Here is a 21,162-nt window from a genome sequence, read left to right as displayed (position 1 = left end):
AACGTTATACCATGCTGACTTACATTGCTTGTTTCCTTCTAGTGTTTCAAGTGACTGAAAATGGAGCTGGGATGTAGCTGTGGAGTTAACATGTGACATTAAATATCTAGTGACTACATGATGGGAGGACAATCATACCCAGTTCATCTCCAGACAGTGGAGTGCTAGTAGCCAAACATTATTAAAAATAATTGCATGGCTCAGATTCAGACTGGGTGCATAAATAATGACCCCACTGAAAATGTTGTCAGGTTAAGCATCTACTGTCCTAAAAAAAAATCTGTTCTTGCAACAGAATCCATACAATAAAAAGACAAGCAGATAAGCACATTCAGTTAAGTTGCAACCATCTAAAAGCCAAAATATATTAATTAGTTAATTCAGTTGAAGGATCTGCACTGCGTCAGTAAGGTCCTCTTCAGCACATCATTTCACTGTATGAGGGGAAAAATCAATTGTCCAGTAAAGTTTATTTTCAAGAAAAATCAATTTTCTTAATACTTTGTGACACTGATTGAAGATGTTGATCTTGGAAGGTTGTGGGGCTGGAAGAGATAACAGAATTAGGAAAGGGCAAGGCCTTAAAGGGATTGGAAAACAAAAATGAGAATTTTGAAACAGGGCTGCTGATTAACTAGGAAACTGCATTGATAGTGCAGCACAAGAAAGACTGGTGAATGGGACTTGGTTCAAGGGCACGAAATCATCCAAAATGGTGCTGCTCACGTTTACAGAGGGTAGAATCTGGGAGACCAACTAGGAGTGCATTGAAATAGACAAGTCCACAGGAAATAAAGGCATGACTAAGGATTCACAACAGGGTTATGATGCTACTGAAGAATAACAACTTTTAGTGGTGGTCTGATTTGGATAAGAAATTACCTTCGGGTCAAATGTGGCATCTAGGTTACACAGGGTTTAATTCAGTCTCAGACAGTGTCGGGTTAAGGGATGATGTTCGTAGCTGCAGAATGGAATGGAGATTGCAACAATGGCTTTGCTTTTCTCAATATTTAACTGGGGATATTAAATGACTTATGTTTCAAACCTGCTTATGTGGTATATTTTATAAGTATGAAAAGATTTTACCACGAAGGACTGCCATTTCACCGATGAGTTTATGTAAACCAATTAGAACTTTTCTTTATATTAATCAATACACAAATGAGTTCAACACAATTGCCCCTCTAGATCTCCTGAGCCACACTGTATAGGAGCTGAAAGGAAACTGTGATCACTTAAAGAATAACAGTCAACTTGTTTGGGGAACGCACACACTGTGTGTGACCTTGTATTACAGGCATCTTCAAACTTTCTGAAGAAGTGATAAGCACACCCTCAGAATGCAATAGGGACCAAGGAAAGGCTAACAGCATCAACATCATTGTGCAAAGCTATAGCTGCAGTTTGTCTCTCTCAGGTCATTGTCAATGTTGGGAATATTGCACAAGCTCAGTGACTCCATAAAGGTCAGAGTGCAGCCAGCAACAGCAGGACCACACAGTGGAAGCTGGAAGATGCACAAAGGACGAGGACATTGAGGTTGTTGACTTACTCGCTGAGCTGGCATGTTCTCGTTCAGACGTTTCATTACCATGCTAGGTGACATCATCAGTGGAGCCTTCGATGAAGCGATGTTAGTATACACCGCTTGGAATTTATACTGTCTGGTCCGTTATGGTGAGTGGTGTCATTTCCGGTTTTGATCTGCATGGGTTTGTATATAGGGTCCAATTCTATATGTTTATTGATTGCATTACAGGTAAAGAACCATGCCTCTAGGAATTCCTGTGTGTGTTTATTTTTGGCTTGGGCTACTAATGGTTACCTTGTCCCAATTAAACTGATGGCCTTCATTGTCTGAGTGTACCGATATTAAGGTGAGTAAAATAACATCGCTTCATCAGAGGCTCCACTGATGATGTCCGCTAGCATGGTGATGAAATGTCTGAATGAGAACAAGCCAGCTCAGGGAACGAGTCAACAACCTCACCCACAACCCGAGCTACAGATCTTTGCCAAACATTATATAAGGACATTTGCTGAAGCCAAATGCAGAGGAGATGCAGTCAGGCAGAGATTCAGGAATTCAAAAAGAACAGGGCAAAGGTTAGACAAATTGAAGGGAACAGCGAATTGAAGGATGAAGAAGGAACTCAATTACAACAAAAGGTATGATGCAGAGGAAACCCATAAAAATGACTTTTTTTTAAGCACACACAGAATTCCAGCTGAAAAGGTTATTGCAAGAGCAATCAGTTCAAAAAAAAAATCGCTGAAGAGCTCAGATGAAGTTCTTGTCAAGTAAAAACTATTCAGTACTTCTGTAGAAGAATTAGGATCAATGTCCATGATCAGCTGACTTTCTGGAATACAATTTGCCCCTGCTAATTAAAAAGCTGGATCACAAGTGTGATTGATGCCTACTGTGGTTGAAAAGCCAGTGGAAAATCAGGCAATTGAGGTATTACAGGAAGTATATCCTGAGATTTTTCTCGACTGTGTGGTAACAAGGTCACAAAGTTACAAGCCAAAGCAGGAGAAGAAATCAAAAGAATAAAGATAAGGAAGTTGAAGCGCAGTTATCAGAGACCGTGCGTGATCAAATGGTTGAGAAAAAAAACGTGGAGGACAAAGTGGGCACTTTCAGTTCAGAGAAACTGAAATACAATAGAAAGATAAAAAACTGAAGCAGTTGTACCAAAATGCATGCGCAAAAGAACCTGAGTTTCTCCTAGAATGTTATTAACTGAGAAATGACAAAAGATGAGGAAATAGTGACCACCACATATTCAAGCAGATGAGAAATGGGCAGAAGTTCATCAAATTGTATTAGTGGTAGTTGATAGAAAGATGTTGCAGGCAGCATATCAGTTACCAGCAGAAAGTCATTTGGGAGTAAGGAAAACTCAAGCCAAAATACAAACGTATTTACTGTGGCTTGGACTGCATAAGGATGTAGTTGAATTTTGTTGGGCATTTCAGATGTGTCAGGTAATTAGAAAATTTCATGTAGTGATAAAACTAGCATCTTTAATACCCATTCTTGCATTTGAGAAATCTTTTTACAATGGGCTTAATGAATTCTATAGGACTCCTATCTAAAAGTAAAAAGTGGGAAACAGTATTTGTTGGCCATAACGGATGTGACGTTTAAATCTTCAGAGGTCATTCCACTTTGCAGAATCACTGCTAAAAGGTCATAGAGGAGTTACTTAAATTTTTCACTAGGTACAGACTATCCACAGAGATACAATCACTGCATGGACTAAAGCAACTTAAAGGGTCAAATTTTACATCAAAACTATTCAGTCAAGTTGTGGATAGCTTAGGAATAAAACAATTCAAATCCACTGTGTGCTATTCAAAATTGCAGGAGCACCAGAACATTGGCATCAAACTTTAAAGACCATGTTGAGGGCTTATATCAAGACTATCCAGTGGATTGGGGTAAAGGAATTCCATTTTACATTTTGCAATTAGGGACACATTGAACAACTTTTCTAAATTCAGTCCATTTGAGTTAGTTTTTGGGCATAGAACATAGAACAGTACAGCACAGAGCAGGCCCTTCAGCCCACGATGTTGTGCCGACCATTGATCCTCATGTATGCACCCTCAAATTTCTGTGACCATATGCATGTCCAGCAGTCTCTTAAATGTCCCCAATGACCTTGCCTCCACAACTGCTGCTGGCAACGCATTCCATGCTCTCACAACTCTCTACGTAAAGAACCCACCTCTGGCATCCCATCTATACTTTCCTCCAACCAGCTTAAAACTATGACCCCTCGTGTTAGCCATTTCTGCCCTGGGAAAGTGTCTCTGGCTATTAACTCTATCTATGCCTCTCATGAACTTGTATACCTCAATTAGGTCCCCTCTCCTCCTCCTTTTCTCTAATGAAAAAAATCCGAGCTCAGTCAACCTCTCTTCATAAGATAAGCCCAGTCTAGGCAGCATCCTGGTAAACCTCCTCTGAACCCTCTCCAAAGCATCCACATCTTTACTATAATAGGGCGACCAGAACTGGACGCAGTATTCCAAGTGCGGTCTTACCAAAGTTTTATAGAGCTGCAATAAGATCTCACGACTCAAACTCAATCCCCCTGCTAATGAAAGCCAAAACACCATCTGCTTTCTTAACAACCCTGTCCACTTGGGTGGCCATTTTAAGGGATCTATGTATCTGCACACCAAGATCCCTCTGTTCCTCCACACTGCCAAGAATCCTATCCTTAATCCTGTACTCAGCTTTCAAATTCGACCTTCCAAAATGCATCACCTCGCATTTATCCAGGTTGAACTCCATCTGCCACCTCTCAGCCCATCTCTGCATCCTGTCAATGTCCCGCTGCAGCCTACAACAGCCCTCTATACTGTCAACGACACCTCCAACTTTGTGTCGTCTCCAAACTTGCTGACCCATCCTTCAATCCCCTCATCCAAGTCATTAATAAAAATTACAAACAGTAGAGGCCCAAGGACAGAGCCCTGTGGAACACCACTCATCACTGACTTCCAGGCAGAATATTTTCCTTCTACTACCACTCGCTGTCTTCTGTTGGCCAGCCAATTCTGTATCCAGACAGCTAAGTTCCCCTGTATCCCATTCCTCCTGACCTTCTGAATGAACCTACCATGGGGAACCTTATCAAATGCCTTGCTGAAGTCCATATACACCACATCAACAGCTCGACCCTCATCAACTTTTCTAGTCACATCCTCAAAGAACTCGATAAGGTTTGTGAGGCATGACCTGCCCCTCACAAAGCCGTGTTGACTGCATTTAATCAAGCCATGCTCTTCCAGATGGTCAGAAATCCTATCCTTCAGATTCCTTTCTAACACCTTGCAGACGACAGACGTGAGACTTACTGGTCTGTAATTGCCGGGGATTTCCCTATTTCCTTTCTTGAAGAGAGGAATTACATTTGCCTCTCTCCAGTCCTCAGGTACGACTCCAGTGGAGAGCGAGGATGCAAAGATCTTCGCAAGTGGCGAAGCAATTGCATTTCTCGTTTCCCAAAGCAGCCGAGGACAAATCTGGTCCGGGCCTGGCGACTTGTCAATCTTAATGTTTGACAAAATTTTCAGCACATCAGCTTCGTCTATGTCTATCCATTCCGGCTGCACACCTGCTCTTGAAAGGTTTCATTCACTACAAAGTTCGTTTCTTTCGTAAAGACAGAAGCAAAAAACTCATTTAGGGCTTCCCCTACCTCCTCAGACTCCACACACAAGTTCCCTATGCTATCCCTGATCGGCCCTACTCTTTCTTTGACCATTGAGGTGAGGTGAGGTGAGAGGATCACTAAAATTAATTAGGGAGAAATTGGTGAGTCAGAGTCCAGAGACCACACACTTGCACTGTGTGTCGAATTTTAGGGAATGATTAATTAGAGTGGGCCAGTTGGCTAGACAGCATTTAAAAGTAGCACAGGATGTGATGAAACAGGAAACAGAGAAGAAATTAAAAATTTGCCATTTTGCTAGTGGAGATAAATTATTAGTGTTATTTCCAGTGATAGGTGAACCATTAAATCAAAAGGGAACCTTATCAAATCAAAAGAAAATTGACGGTGGTGAATTATTTGACAAGGACACCAGACAGAAAGAAATCTGTGTCATGTGATGATGCTTAAAAAGTATTTTGATAAGGAAGGAAAGCAAAAGGAGAATATGTTATTTATTAAAACATGGAGTGAAGCATCAAGTTCAGAGGATTCTGAACTGAATATTCCTCAAATAAAATTGGACAGTGAGGGAGTTCTCAAAACTGGAATAAATTATTGAGTTACGTTCCAGAGGAAAGTCAAAACGACCTGGAAGAATTACTTCCATCGCATGGAAACATATGTGGGAATACGCTGGGAAGTTCTAATTTATTTAGGCATGATGTAGATACAGCAAATTCTGTTCTAATTAAGCAACATCCTTATAGACTGAACCCTCTAAAGTTATGATGCAGATATGTCGGAGTTGGACTGGGGTAGACAAAGTCACTAATCACATGACACTAGGTTATGGTCCAACAGGTTTATCCGAAATCACAAGCTTTCGGAATGTTGTTCTTTTGTCATTTGAAGAGGCAAAGCAGAAGTGCTCAAAGCTTGCAATATCAAATACACGTGTCGGACTATAACCTGGTGTCGTGGGACTTCTGACTTTGCCCTCTAACATTGTCACAGGTTCAAAAAGAGATTGAATATGTTGTCTTTGAGCACAGATTCAAAGTGAGTTGCAGCAACCAGAGTTCATTCATTGTAATGGTGCCAAAACCAGATGGTATCCAATGATAATGCATGGACGATCACAAAGTCAAAGCACTGATAAGGTCCGATTCATAGTCTATTCCACATTTGGAAGATTGTATTCAGAAAGTGAGTCAAGCAACGTGTATTTCTAAATTGGCCATACTCGGACGATACTGGCATGTACCTTTATCTGAAAGAGCGAAGACAATCTCTGCTTTCATGACACCAAATGGACTGTACCAGTTTAAAGTCATATCATTTGGTATGAAAAATGCACCAGCCACATTTAAAAGATTAACAATAAAGTCATTTCAGGATTACCCAATTGTCTGGTGTACATCAGTGACCTGTTGATTTTCAGCCACACATGGAAGGAACATTTGCAGCATCTATCCAAATTGTCTGGTCACCTTCGTGAGGCGCGCTTGGTGATAAAGCTGGCTAAGAGCGAATTTTCAAAAGTCCAAGTCACAATCGCAACCATAATATTGGACATGGACAGATGGCTTCATGGGATGTGAAAACAAAGGTTATTGGGGAGATAGTAGAAACTGCTAATGCTGGAGTCTGAGATAAGCATGTGATGAGCTGGATGAACACAGCAGGCCAAGCAGCATCAAAGGAGCAAGAAAGCTGACGTGTGGGGTCTGGGAACTTCTGCAGAATTTTCTTTTCCCCCAAGGGTCCAGACCTGAAACATCAGCTTTCCTGCTCTTCTGATGCTGCCTGGCCTGCTGCGTTCATCCAGCTCTACGCCTTGTTATTGCAAAGTTATTGGGGAGTTTTCCCATACAATTGATGAAGAGGGCAGCACCTTGATTTCTGGGACTTAGTGGAATTTATTAGAAGTATGCACATAATTTTAGTAGCATGGTTGCTGACTTATTGAAGAAATGCAGAAAATTTCAGCAAACGGTGGACTATCAGAAGGCAGTTGACAGCCTGAAAGCTGTGTTATCCACTGCCCCAGTGTTAGCCACATCTAATTACACCTAGCCCGTTCATGGTGGTTATTGATGAGTGTGATCTGGGTGATATGGGTGTCAGTGTTGTGCTCTTCCAAGATGACAACGAGAAGACTGAAATAGATAGTAGTAGTGAAGTGAATTTTTGCCTGTTTCGAGTCCATGTAATGTTAATGGGCGATTTAGCTTGGCCAATCCACCTAACCTGCACATCGTTGGACTGTTAAGGACAGCATTAAATTGAAAGAAAATACACAATGTGGCAGAGATTAGTGATAAGTCAGAAACCTGGAAAAGTTTTAAAAACCAATCAATGATGACCAAAAACAAACAAACATGGAGCTGAGATAACAGAGTGTGAAGCTGGATAAACACAGCAGGCCAAGCAGCATCTCAGGAGCACAAAAGCTGATGTTTCGGGCCGAGACCCTTCATCAGAGAGGGGGATGGGGTGAGGGTTCTGGAATAAATAGGGAGAGAGGGGGAGGCAGACCGAAGATGGAGAGAAAAGAAAATAGGTGGAGAGGAGAGTATAGGTGAGGAGGTAGGGAGGGGATAGGTCAGTCCAGGGAAGATGGACAGGTCAAGGAGGCGGGATGAGGTGGTAGGTAGGAAATGGAGGTGCAGCTTGAGGTGGGAAGAAGGGATAGGTGAGAGGAAGAACAGGTTAGGGAGGTGGGGACAGGTTGGGCTGGTTTTGGGATGCAGTGGGGTAAGGGGAGATTTTGAAGCTGGTGAAGTCCACATTGATACCATTGGGCTGCAGGGTTCCCAAGTGGAATACAAGTTGCTGTTCCTGCAACCTTCGGGTGGCATCATTGTGGCACTGCAGGAGGCCCATGACGGACATGCAGTCTGAGGAATGGGAGGGGGAGTTAAAATGGTTCACGACTGGGAGGTGCAGTTGCTTACTGCGAACCGAGTGGAGGTGTTCTGCAAGGCGGTTCCCAAGCTTCCGCTTGGTTTCCCCAATGTAGAGGGAGCCACACCGGGTACAGGGGATACAGTATACCACATTGGCAGATGTGTAGGTAAACATCTGCTTCATGTGGAAAGTCATCTTGGGGCCTGGGATTGGGGTGAGGGAGGAGGTGTGGGGGCAAGTGTAGCATTTCATGCGGTTACAGGGGAAGGTGCCGGGTGTGGTGGGGTTGGAGGGCAGTGTGGACCGGACAAGGGAGTCACGGAGAGTTTGGTCTCTCCAGAAGGCAGTCAAGGGTGGGGATGGAAAAATGTCTTGGGTGGTGGGGTCAGATTGTAGATGGCGGAGGTGTCAGAGGATGATGCGTTGTATCCGGACGTTGGTGGGGTGGTATGTGAGAACGAGGGGGATCCTCTTGGGGCAGGGCAGGGTGTGAGGGATGTGTTGCGGGAAATGCAGGAGACGCAGTCAAGGGTGTTCTCGACCACTGCGGGGGAAAAGCTGCGGTCCTTGAAGAACGTGGACATCTGGGTTGTGTGGGAGTGGAATGCCTCATCCTGGGGGCAGGTGCGGTGGAGGTGGAGGAATTGGAAATAGGGGATGGAATTTTTGCAGGAGGGTGGGTGGGAGGAGGTGTATTCTAGGTAGCTGTGGAAGTCAGTGGGCTCGAAATGGACACCAGTTTCTAGCTGGTTACCTGAGATGGAGACTGAGGTCCAGGAAGGTGAGGGATGTGTTGGGGATGGCCCAGGTGAACTTGAGGTTAGGGTGGAAGGTGTTGGTGAAGTGGATGAACTGTTCGAGCTCCTCTGGGGAGCAAGAGGCAGCGCCGATACAGTCATCGATGTGACAGAGCAAGAGGTGGGGTTTGGCGCCTGTGTAGGTGCGGAAGAGGCACTGTTCCATGTAACGTACAAAGAAGCAGGCATAGTTTGGGCCCATGCGGGTACCCCTGGCCACCCCCTTTGTCTGAAGGAAGTGGGAGGAATCGAAAGAGATGGACCTGATATGCTTTGGGGGTAATCTTGCTGGCAGTGTCAAGAGAGACAGCAAAAGTTTATTTAAAGACATTAAAAAAAGAGAAAGACTAAAGTTAACAAAGTCCTTTTAGAGATTCTGCTTCAAATGATAATAAGGAGAGACAAAATGCTGGAAGAGCTGAACAAATCAGTCCCACATTAATTGACAGAAACTGCATTCTTAAAAAAACAAAATAATCAAGAGACAAAAGGAGAACAGGAAATGAATACATCAGCTACCACTGGAGTAAAAGTCTAGGGAAACTGATGGTTGCATCCCCGTATAATAAAAGTAGTCACTGGAAAGACAGTTTGGGTTAGAAATATTTCAAGAATCCTTAGGTTCTGACAACTGTCCATGTTACAGTTTTATTTAAAAAGGAAAGGGAACAAAAACACAGGTAACTAAAGGTCACTTTGGGTAATGCCCATTTTTGGGAAATTGCTAGTTCATTACAAGAGAATGTCATTTTAGAGCATTTAAAAATACATAGGACAATCAAACAAAGTTAGTAGGGCTCCACAAATTGGAACTCATGCCTGACAAATTTACTACAATTCTTCGAAGAGATAACAAGCAGCAGACTGGATCCACAGCGTCCCACAACAGAGTACCACGTCAAAACTAAATTACTGAAGATGTAAAGCATCAATTTTGAGGCATTTCAAATTAACAGGATTCTGAGGGTGAAAGGCTGTAAAATTTTCACTTCTTTCACAACATGTTTGGACCTAATCTGAAGACCCTTTTTGCACTCTGGCTGGTGGCTGGCATGTCAGGTTTAAAACCCACATCTACTCAGATTTGCTGTTCTGTTCCAATTCTGATCTGGTTTAAATGACACATCCAATCTCTTTACACTCCAAATGTATTGCAGCATAAACCTAATGCTGTAAAGTTAAACTCCTTGTCTAAGAAACTTTGGATAAGCACCACCATTTTATGTGATTACACTAATTTATGATTGTGAGTCAACGGATCTAACCTGAAGAAGTTACCCATTTTGTTATCTTGGGATCTCCCATACTGTTGATCGCTGCAAGATGGTCATGTTTAATAATGTCAATGCTATGGTACAATTTTGTCCCTTCAAGATCTAATGACAAAGTGAGCATTGGCTCAAACATCATGCAGAGGTTGGTCAGGAAACCAAAAGCTGGGATCCTCATGTGCTCAGAAGCAATTTTTAAAATTCTTTTCCCCTTGAAGCTGGAAGTCAGAACCTTTGAGTGTGATCTGGTTTTGAAATTATAGGTCTCCTTGCCAGAGTGTTGGAGCAGATCAGCTCATCGGGCAATCAGCTGTAAAAAGATTCTTCATATTTACCAATTCTTCCACAAAACACCAGATAAGTGACAGGTTAGAAATGCACCACATCAGAAAGCCCTTACTGCTTTCCATGTGATTCACAGAATGAAATGCTTTATAACAATAAAATTCTTTTGGGAAGAAAATCTGCCAACGTTACATGGTCTGGCTGACGTGTTACTCCAGACTCCCAATAATGTGGTTCGCTCTTATCTTTAGGCAATTAGGGGCATACAGTAAATGTTGGCTTATCCAGTTACAGCCACATACCACGAAGAAAAGTAAAATGCAGTGTATAACGTTTTTACTATGCAGATAGACTTTTGCTGAGAAGGGAATATTTGACCATAAAGAGATGGGGCAAATTCATACATAACGTTCAGTGCAAGAGGCCTGAGAGGTAAGGCAGATGAACTCAGGACATGGCTGGGAACTTGGGACTGGGATTTCATAGTGATTACATAAACTTGGCTCAGGGATGGACAGGACTGGCAGCTTAATGTTCCAGGGTATACATGCTATAGGAAGGATAGAAATGAAGGCGAGTGAGGACGGGGAGTGGAGTTTTTTGATTATGAATAAAATTACAGTTATAATTAGTGAGAACATTCCAGGGAGTATGTCAGGTGACATTATTCTGGTGGATCTGAGAAATAAGAAAGGGATGATCGTCTTCTTGGGATGGTTCCATAGACCCCTCAGTAGCCAGCGGGAAATTGAGAAGCAAATTTGTAAGGAAATATCAGTTATCTATAAGAATAACAGGGTAGTTATGGTAGGAGATTTTAAGTTTCCAAACATAGGCTAGGAGTTCCGCAGTGTTAAGGGCTTGGATGGAGAGGAATGGTTTAAGTGTGTACAAGAAAAAAATATCCAGTTTGTGGCTGTACCTACTAGAGAAGGAGCAATACTTGACCTCTTCGGAAATAAGGCAGGACACGTGACAGGTATCAGAGGGGGAGCATTTGTGGCCAATGACTAGGATTCTATTATTTGCAAAATATTTATGGAAAAGAATACACCAGATCTAAAAGTTAAAGTTTTAAATTGGAGGAAGGCCAATTTTGAAGGTATTGGGCAAGCACTTTTAAAAGTCGATTGGGGGCAGATTTTGGCAGGTAAAGAGATGGTTGGAAAATGGAAAGCTTTCAAATGAGAGTCAAGACAGTTTATTCCAATTAGAGTGAAGGGCAAGGCTGGTAGGTGTAGGGAATGCTGTATGACTACAGAAATTGAGGATCTGGACAAAAAGGGCAGCATGGTCTCCGGTTTGCTCCCACAGTCCAAAGATGTGCAGGACAGGTGGACTGGCCCATGCTAAATTGTCCATTGGGTTCAGGGATGTGTAGGTTAGGTGGGTTACAGGGGGATGAGCCTGGGTGGGATGCTTTGAAGTTCGGTGTGGGCTTGTTGGGCCAAAGTGCCTATTTCCACACTGTTGGGATTCTATGATCTACAATGGGTCAGTGCTGCCTCACAGCACCAGCAACCCGGGTTCAATTCCACCCTTGGATGGCTGCTGTGTGGAGTTTGCATATTCTCCCTGTGTCTGTGTGGGCTTCCACCTGGTGCTCCTGTTAGAGTGAAGGGCAAGGCTGTTAGGTGTAGGGAATGCTGTATGCCTAGAGAAATTGAGAATCTGGTCAAGAAAAAGAAGGGCAGCATGGTCTCCAGTTTGCTCCCACAGTCGAAAGATGAGCAGGTTAGGTGGATTAGTCATGCTAAATTTCCCATATGTGGATGTGGAGGCTAGATGGGTTAGCTATGGGGAATGCAGGGTTACAGTGAATGGGTAGGGGTTTGATTCTGGGTGGGATACTCTTCAGAGGGTCGGTGTGGACTTGATGGGCGAAATGGCCTGTTTTCACATTGTAGAGATGCAAAATGTGTTTGACAAGGTTCTGCATGGTGGATTGGTTAGAAAGGTTAGATCACTTGCAATGCTGGGAGAAATAGCTATTTGGATAAAAAATTGGCTCAAAGTTAGGAGACAGAGGGTGGTAGAGGGCTGCTTTTCAGACTGGAGGCCTGTGACCAGTGGTATGTTGCAAGGATTGGTGCTGGGTCCACTGTTTCTCGTTACTTACATAAATGATTTGGATGTGAATATGGGAGGCATGTTTAGTAAGTTTGTAGATGACACCAAAATTAGAGGTGCAGTGGACAGCAAAGGTGACCTCACAGTACAAACTGACCTTGATCAGAGGGGCTGATGGACTGAGAAGTGACAGATAGAGTTTAATTTAGATAAATGTGAGGTGCTGCTTTTTGGAAAGGTAAATCAGGGCACAACTAATACACTTACAGGTAGAGTCCTGGGGAGTGTTGCTGAACAAAGAAACCTTGGAGTGCAGGTTCACAGTTCCTTGAAACTGGAGTCACAGTAGACAGGGAAGTGCAGGTGGGTTTTTGGTACATTTGCCTTTACTGGTCAGTGCATTGAGTGGAGGAGTTGGGAGGTCATGTGGTGGCTGCACTGGATGTTGGTTAGGCCATTTTTCGAATACTACATTCAATTCTTGTCTCCCAGATACAGGGAAAATGTTTTTAAACTTGAAAGGGTTCAGAGAAAATTTACAAGGATGTTTGGAGGGTTAGAGCTATGGGGAGAGGCTGAATAGGCTGGTGCTGTTTTCCTTGCAGCATCTGAGGATGCATGATGACTGTATAGATGTTTGTAAAATCATGAGGGGCATGGATAGGGTGAGCAGCCATGGTCTTTTCCCCAGGGTGGGGGAGTCCAAAGCTCGAGGCACAGGTTTAAAGTGAGAGGGGAGAGATTTAAAAAAAGACCTAAGGGGCAATTTTTCATGCATAGGGTGGTGCAAATATGGAATGAACTGCTGGAGGAAGTGGAGGAGGCTGGCACAATTACAACATTTAAAAGGCACCTGGATGGATATATGAACAGCAAGGGTTTAGAGGAATATGGGCCAAACGCTGACAAAGCGGACTAGATTAATTCAGGACAGCTGGTCAGCGTGGACGAGTTCGGCCAAAGGGTCCATTTCCGTATTGTACATCTCTATCGGTCTCTTGACTAACATGGTGAATCTTTTGCATCATTCGATATACAAACCAGGTTAGAAAACTAGCACCACAAGGATTCTGCTAGAAATCTTTGACCTATGAATGGAAGTACTGGTCCAGGGATATCCAAAACCTGCAAATCAGTAGCACCAAGCAACATAAAGAAGCAAACATTTGTTTACAAACTTCTGGAATTGTATGGAACACCAGCATGGAACAGCTGAGCTGAATGGGCTATTCTGTGCTGTAAACACTACGTAGTTTTACATAATCTCAATGAAGGAGAAAATTCAAATTATTATGATTTATTGCATAATTCAGCAGAGTAGAACCAAGTTAAAAAGACATTTTTCTGGTGCTGGCTACACATCAGCAAGTAACTGAAGACAAGTATGGAACAAAAATGTAATTCAGATATAACCCATTAAAAGTGATCAAGGCAAGTGGCAATTTAACATGACTCTTGCTTGGAATCAAAGTTTAAAGGGAAATGTCCCAGTGATATGTCTGCCTCTAACCCAAAGTTTAGAAGTTAAGATTCTCAAACTGATTATATATAAAGAGGCAAGGTTCTTGTGGTCTTTACTGAACACTTTCCCATCGCTTTCTGAATTTTCATCCCATTCGTGCGATGACATGTCTGCATTAAATGATTTCCTGTACAGGGTTTGGTGAATAGGCAGATCAGTCCCATGTTAATTTTTTGACTTATGATTGAGTTCCCTTCTAACCCTAGCTCTCTACTACTTCAAGTTGAGAGCACTGCACTCCAGTGTCTGCACATGCCTGATTAGAGGCAGGAAAAACTGTAGAAAGAAAATGCTGAAACCTTTACATCAATGTGCACAGTGATAAAAATGAGAAATTGCTCAACAAGGGTAGTGAATGGACACAAAAAGGTTAAACAAAAGCAATGATGTGTAAGTAGCAGGTTTTGAAAGTTCTTGATTACAATAAAAAAAAGGCTAAGTACACACATGCATGTTAGTATATGCAAAAGCTTTACTTCTGTACAAAATACAAAACAGATTTACATGGCTTTTACTTTTGACTTGATTCACCATCTACAATGGTGGCAGCAAAATGGGAAGTAATTTCAAATCAGTAGTTCACATTGTATTCTATGAGCACCAATAACAGCTATGACTAAAAAAAGACACCATCACATCAGGAACTTTTTGAATGCTGCAATTCTGGTTGCGAAACAACAAAGGGTCTTATAAACAGCTCACAGAGAAAGCCATTTTGCAATCGCAAAAAAATGTACAATGCGAATTTGAATCGTTTCAATAGCATGATCCAAAACATTGGCTGGGATCATGTTTTACGAAGATGTTGTCATTGTGACAATATTGTTTGCAAAACCATGAAGTACCATCTTCGTTATTACTTCAAGGATTGCTCTTTGCAGCACATCTCCTGAATGCTTGCATTGTAGAAGTCCCTGTCAAGAGCCCTTTAATATACCTCAGCAGCTGAGGTTCAAGATCTTGTCCATACTTTTTCAATTGTATTACCTAATGGCAGTGAAAACTCATTACTGCTGTTAATAAGATCACTCTCTGTCAATGTGACTGATAAATGTACAGTCAGTCTTTGAAAGCAAACCTGCTTTCTGTGTAGAGAATAACAAGGCAACAACAACTCATCTAGATATAAGGGCCCTTAGAGACAATGCCTATTTCCTGAAATTTTAAACCATGTTCCAATATTCCCAAATGTATTTAAATTGATAATAATTAAAAGATTTTCATCACTAGAATCTTAATATTAGGGCTGGTATTATTCTTCCTAAGGTTTCCCCCATTATCTTACAAATATGGTCCATTAGGACCATAAAAGCTCCTTTAGTTGGGAAGAACCCTCTGTTGATGTGTCTCCATGATCAAGCCACGTCTGCAACTGTTGAAAACAAATCTTGCCTACACAGTTCTCCTGAAAAACAAGCTGCAGGACAATTCCTAGTTATCACGGATGATCTAGCCAGGATACATTCCTACGAAGGGTAATATCTGAAACGTTGACTTCTCCTTTCCCCCAGATGCTGCCTGGCTTGCTGTGTTCTTCCAGTCTCCTGTTTGGTTACCTTGGCCTATTTTTAAGCTTTGTACATATGTTCCTGTGTACCTCACTCTGAAACTTTGATTCCTCTAGCCATTTGAATACAAAATTAGCATGAAGTAGGAGACAGAGGTGGTGGAGGCCTGTCACCAGTGGTGTGCCACAAGGATCAGTGCTGGGTCCATTGCTTTTTGTTATTTATACAAATGATTTGGAAGTGAATATTGGAATAATGGTTAGTAAGTGTGCAGATGACACCAAAATTGGTGGTGCAGTGAAGAAGGTTATCCAAAATTACAACATGACCATGACCAGTTAGGTCAAACAGTGGCAGATGGAGTTTAATTTAGATAAATGTGAGGTGATGCATTTTGGAAAGGTAAATCAGGGCAGGGCTTATACACTTAAAGGAAAGGTCCTGGGGAATGCTGCAGAACAAAGAGACCTTGGAGTACAGGTTCATAGCTCCTTGAGGGAGGAGTCACAGGTAGACAGAATAGTAAAGTACCTGCTTGGTAAACTTCCCTTTATTGGTCAGTGCATTGGGTAATAGGAGTTGCAATGTCATATTGTTACTGTACAGAACATTGATTAGGCCACTTTTGGAATACTGTATTCAATTCTGGTCTCTCTGCTATGGGAAAGACATTGTAAAACTTGAAACTATTCATAAAAGATTTACAAGGACATTGCCAGGGTTGGAGGACTTGAGCTATGGGGAAAGGCTGAATCGGCTGGTGCTATTTCCCTTGGAACGTCAAAGGTCAGGGGTGACCGTATATATGTTTATAAAAATCATGAGGGGCGTGGATAGAGTGAATGGTCAAGGTCCCTTTTTTCCAGGGTAGGGGAGTCCAAAACTAGAACCAGGTTTAAGGTGAGAGGGGAAAGATTTAAAAGGGACCTAAGGGGCAACTTTTTCATGCAGAGAATGCTGTGTGCATGGAATGAGCTGCCACTGGAAGTGGTGCTTGGTACAATATGTAAAAGTCATCTGGAGGGTTATATGAATAGAAAGGGTTTAGTGGGATATGGGTCAAATTCTGGAAAATGGGACACGATTAATTTAGGATATCTGGTTGGCAAGGATAAGTTGGGCCAAAGGGTCTGTTTCTGTGCTATACACTTCCATGACTCTGACTGTACAGCATCACCATGACTCCCCTAATACAGCACCAAATGAATATCAGATCTGGTATTTCAGTGTATTGGACACTTAGCTAAGAAGAACTACATGATTTAAAACCATTTCAACACCATGAATTTCACATCTGTGCAACCATTCGCAACAAACTATTCACAATCTGTGTAAGCTAGACTCTGACCGTATCAAGCTAGATGAACAAATTAGCAATTACAGAATTCAGAATCTGAAATAGAAAAATATCTCACATTCTCTTTGCTAATTAACCGCTCTAAGTAAATGATGAAAACTGGCAATTGTATGAGCATTCCTGATGAATCTTTTGTTACAACTGGCCCACACACTCAGATTTTTAATGGAAATCTTTATGGATGCTGAAACTGACACTGACAATAACAATTGTTGCCAAGTGACCAGCAAAGAAGACCTAGTTTGATGCTCCCAGCTGTAAGTGTCAATCCTTCACTGGAATATTGTCTGAGCACCAGTGATTTCCATTATATGGCACCCTTTCCTAATTTAGGAAAATATCCAGTTTCTTTTTGATACTGAGGCAATCTTATTTTAATCCAACTGTTGGAAATGGAGGGAGCTTGGTTTATTTGCTCCTTTTTTTGGTCACAGATCTGCTTGATTTTATATTTTACTAAGCAACAGCAATATCAGACAGGATATAATACTGGCACTCGGTCACCGCTTGGTAGGTGAAATTAAAATTATCAAGTTGTATGATTTACGTTGTTCCAATAAGATAGACTGCGTTCATCAGCACAACTTTAATAATACATGTGGGCTATTATTTTAAATGAGAGGGAACAAAGAATATAATATCTAACAGCAAATGTTCACTGTTATGCCTACCTCCCCTCATTTTGTCAACGCTTCATCACTCTAACTGAATACCTCACTCCCAATTCTTAGCACCCAGGATATGATTTGCAAAGAGTTTCCATTGTGCTAGTCTCTGTACAGAATGCAGGTTGGCTCAACAGTCATCGCAGTGCGGACACCAATCCAGTACCTCTGAAGTTCAGCATTACTTCGTTAAATGGCTCAAACAAATGTCTAATTAAAGATTTAACTAATACATTTCAAGACAATCCCTGCTTCTTGTAAAAGGGCTTCACGTACACAGCAAGTGAAAGTCGAGTTCTCTATGAGCCGTACGAAAATGACACCTTTATTTTGATGACGAGTAAATCAAATTAGCAACATCTATGCACAAACATTTTCTGATCTACTTACTGCAGGCTTGATTTGTTTTGAATAGATGGCAAAAAAAAACTTGATCAATCCAGTAGAATTTGTTAAGAGTTTCTGCAAGTAATGAGTGCATTCAGAATTTACTTGGGAACCTCATGATTGTGGCAAATGCAAAATTGTGCACAGATTCATGGTCAGGTTCAATCAGCTCAAGACTGAGTTTGTCTCTGTTAAATTGCCTTGTTATGAATAGCAGTATCAGCAACAACTGTGTAAAACAACGTGAATTATAAAAATCTCACAGCCAAGGAGGAGCCTTCTATACGATCAGTATCACTACCAGAACTTACCAATTAGTCCCACTCCTTTACACTTTGACTTCAGCCCTACAAATGTATGGGGCAGTTCATCTACTTGTGCTGCAGTGATAAGGGGCGGAAGATGGGAAAGGAGATGGATTATTTTGCCAATTTCACATCTGGGCTCCTCTTAAATCTGTCTTTTAGCCAACAAAAGCTCTCTATAAACCTAAACGAACCAAAACAAAGCAGTAGGACCAAAAATGCTAAGAAAGAAGGTGAAACAACAAATTACTAAATTAAACTAGGAAAAGAAAGTAAACTGCACATCTAATACACTTCTAACATCTCGGGATATCCTAAAGTGCCTTATAGCCAAAGGGGTATAATTGGGGATGCAAAGTGGGTGACAGAGAAAGTACAAACAAAAATATTTTTCATTTTCTGGATGTATTGTAGGTCTATTTGATCGCACCTTATTCGGTCATGCCACCCCAAATGACTGAAATGTCTTTGCCAAACTCCTCTGCCCTCAATGCTTTCAAAACCTTCTTTCAACCCTCTTTGTCTGCTCAGAGACTGCTCCCAGCCTAGGTTCCTTCCTTCATGGCTGTGAACTACTTTTCTTCCTAAAGTCTAAATCCTCAGAGTTTCTGCTACATGTGCAGAAAGTCGTCATTAACGGAATATTGAGTTGACAGCTTGCAACAAAATAAAACTAGCCATTTCTGAAGTTGGAACAGGCTCAATATTATAATTGGGGAGCCGATTTCAATATCACTGTTTGTCTGCTGCTGTTTGGAGGATGCAGAAAGTCTATGGTTGTATTGCTGGAAATACAATTTTAAGAATAATACATTTCATGGTGGGGTTTTAAGAACAGCCACTCTGGAAATCTTAGCTTGGAAAGTGATATCTGGTTTTGTTGATTAAATGTTATTCACTCAATTCTATTCTCTGATGACAGCCCCTCACCATGAACTATCATGATTACGCCAAATATAATTATTTTCAACTCTGGAGGAGTCTTTAAAAATTGGGCTTGGCATGTCAAATGCTTGTACATTAATCTACCTTATGAGTTCTTTGGCAGAATATCTAAGCTGATAGTCTATCTCCACACTGAGGGTTTGATGAAACTTATTCAAATAGAGCTCTAGTCTGTTTGTCTTCATTGTTCAAATATGCAACAACGTTTCCTTAAAGAGTGTGGTAATTTTTGGAATTTGGATTTCTGCATAGGCCCAGGTGGGTGTTTTCTGTGAAAGATTTCTTTTGTGGGGCGGGGGGGGGGGGGGGGAGAAAAGCAAATCAGAGAGTCTTTCCAGAATAGTATTTAAATCCAACATTTTGTCAGACAACAAGTGCCTGGATCCCTGTGACGTTAATGGAAAGATGTTTATGATGTTAGGTTTATGACGGATGTAGTTAACACATGGAGGTACTTAGTTCAGAAAAATCTAGATTAAAATTCATGTCAAAGGATACCAATGTTGAGTTTGGAACCCAGTTTAATGTTACTCCTAGAAGCAGTTCAGGAAACATGTTATCACAGTGGTAACATCTATTTTTAAAAAACCTAAACTTATTGTGAAAAAGTTCACAGTCGTTTTGGAAAGAATTCATTTTAATGTCTCTATAGTCTGTGGGAAATGAGTCAGTTACTTCATAGCAAACAGTTGAGATAGGGCTGAGATTTCTCTGGACTTATACTTCTCAGTTTCAGGGCAACAGGCTGAGACTTTGAGTGTTTCGAGTCTAGACAACCCTTCATCAGTGCTCTGATGAAGAGTCATTAGACTTGAAATGTTAGTTTGCTTTCTCTCCATGGATACTCCTGACTTGCTGTATTCTCCAGCATTTTTTGTTTTCAGTACAGGTTCCAGCATCTGCAATAATGCGCTCCTGAGTTGAGAGTTTTTTTTTAGACGATTTGAGGTCATTATACATATCTCCTGTATTTAAGCAGCTTTTTAGAAGTTTCGACCTTTGTACAATAAAGGTCAGTTATGTTGTTAAAGAAAATCTACGGCCTTGTGTGAATGCATGCCAGTGACCACCCACCATGTTAACTAATAACTAAAAGAATTCAGGACAGATTTTATTCTGATTTGTGTAGTTCTACCCATTAGCTGGGATCATCATTATATGCAGATCTAAAATGTCATGTGGCCTTTCCTTTAGAGATCGTAGGAACTGCAGATGCTGGAGAAGAATATGAGATAACAATGTGTAGAGCTGGATGAACACAGCAGGCCAAGCAGCATTGATGGAGCAGGAAAGCTGACGTTTCGGGCCTTTTCTGAAGAAGGGTCTAGGTCGAAACGTCAGCTTTCCTGCACCTGTGATGCTGCTTGGCCTGCTGTGTTCATCCAGATCTACACTTTGTTATCTCTGGCCTTGCCTAACTCGCTTATTTCACTTGCTGTAAACTGTGCACACATTAAAAAAAGGACATTTGGTTCCTGCAAAACTCTGCTGCTAACCACCACTCCTCGCGGGGTGCATACGTTTAAAATTAAAGCAGGGGCCCAACTTTGTTTGAGCCTCACTTTTGAAAAAGTAACAAAATCCAATGATGCCCAAAAATGGGTTACAGTTCATTGAGTACAGGTAAACAGGCCATCAGCCGAACTGACAATTAAGCACCACAGATAATTACACAGTTATTGTTCTAATAAAAATACACATGATCAAAGGAAAAAAAATTCTACAATTTATCAGATTATTTAGTAGCACCAAACAAGAAGTTGAAAACAAGCACCTTTGGAATTTGAAAACTTCACTGATATCCTGAAGGGAAAGTTCTCTGTCCTGGATGTTTACAAAGTTAACCTGATGTGATTTTGTAACACAAAGAATCAAAAAGCCAACCCCAGTAATACTATATACTAGCACATGAGAATCAGAAAGATCAGGAACAATCTTGGATTGAAGTTTGAGAAAAACATAA

General features: G+C 41.5%; 1 protein-coding gene across 10 annotated transcripts in view; it reads right to left on the bottom strand.

The window, feature by feature from the left end:
• hspg2 (heparan sulfate proteoglycan 2) overlaps positions 1-21,162 on the bottom strand; it is a 486,508-nt gene that overhangs the window by 155,952 nt on the left and 309,394 nt on the right. For 7 of the 10 annotated variants that reach the window (XM_059655629.1, XM_059655631.1, XM_059655630.1 and 4 more), the window contains one exon: positions 24-77. The exons of the other annotated variants lie outside the window; for them this stretch is intronic. In XM_059655629.1, the coding sequence (XP_059511612.1) occupies positions 24-77 (54 nt within the window). The remainder of the gene's footprint in view (positions 1-23; positions 78-21,162) is intronic. 10 annotated transcript variants of the gene reach the window in all.

The sequence above is a fragment of the Stegostoma tigrinum genome, chromosome 28, assembly GCF_030684315.1.
Source record: "Stegostoma tigrinum isolate sSteTig4 chromosome 28, sSteTig4.hap1, whole genome shotgun sequence".
Classification (NCBI taxonomy): Eukaryota; Metazoa; Chordata; class Chondrichthyes; order Orectolobiformes; family Stegostomatidae; genus Stegostoma; species Stegostoma tigrinum.
Note: the sequence above shows the minus strand (reverse complement) of the source record. Positions and strands in the feature narration are given on the sequence as shown.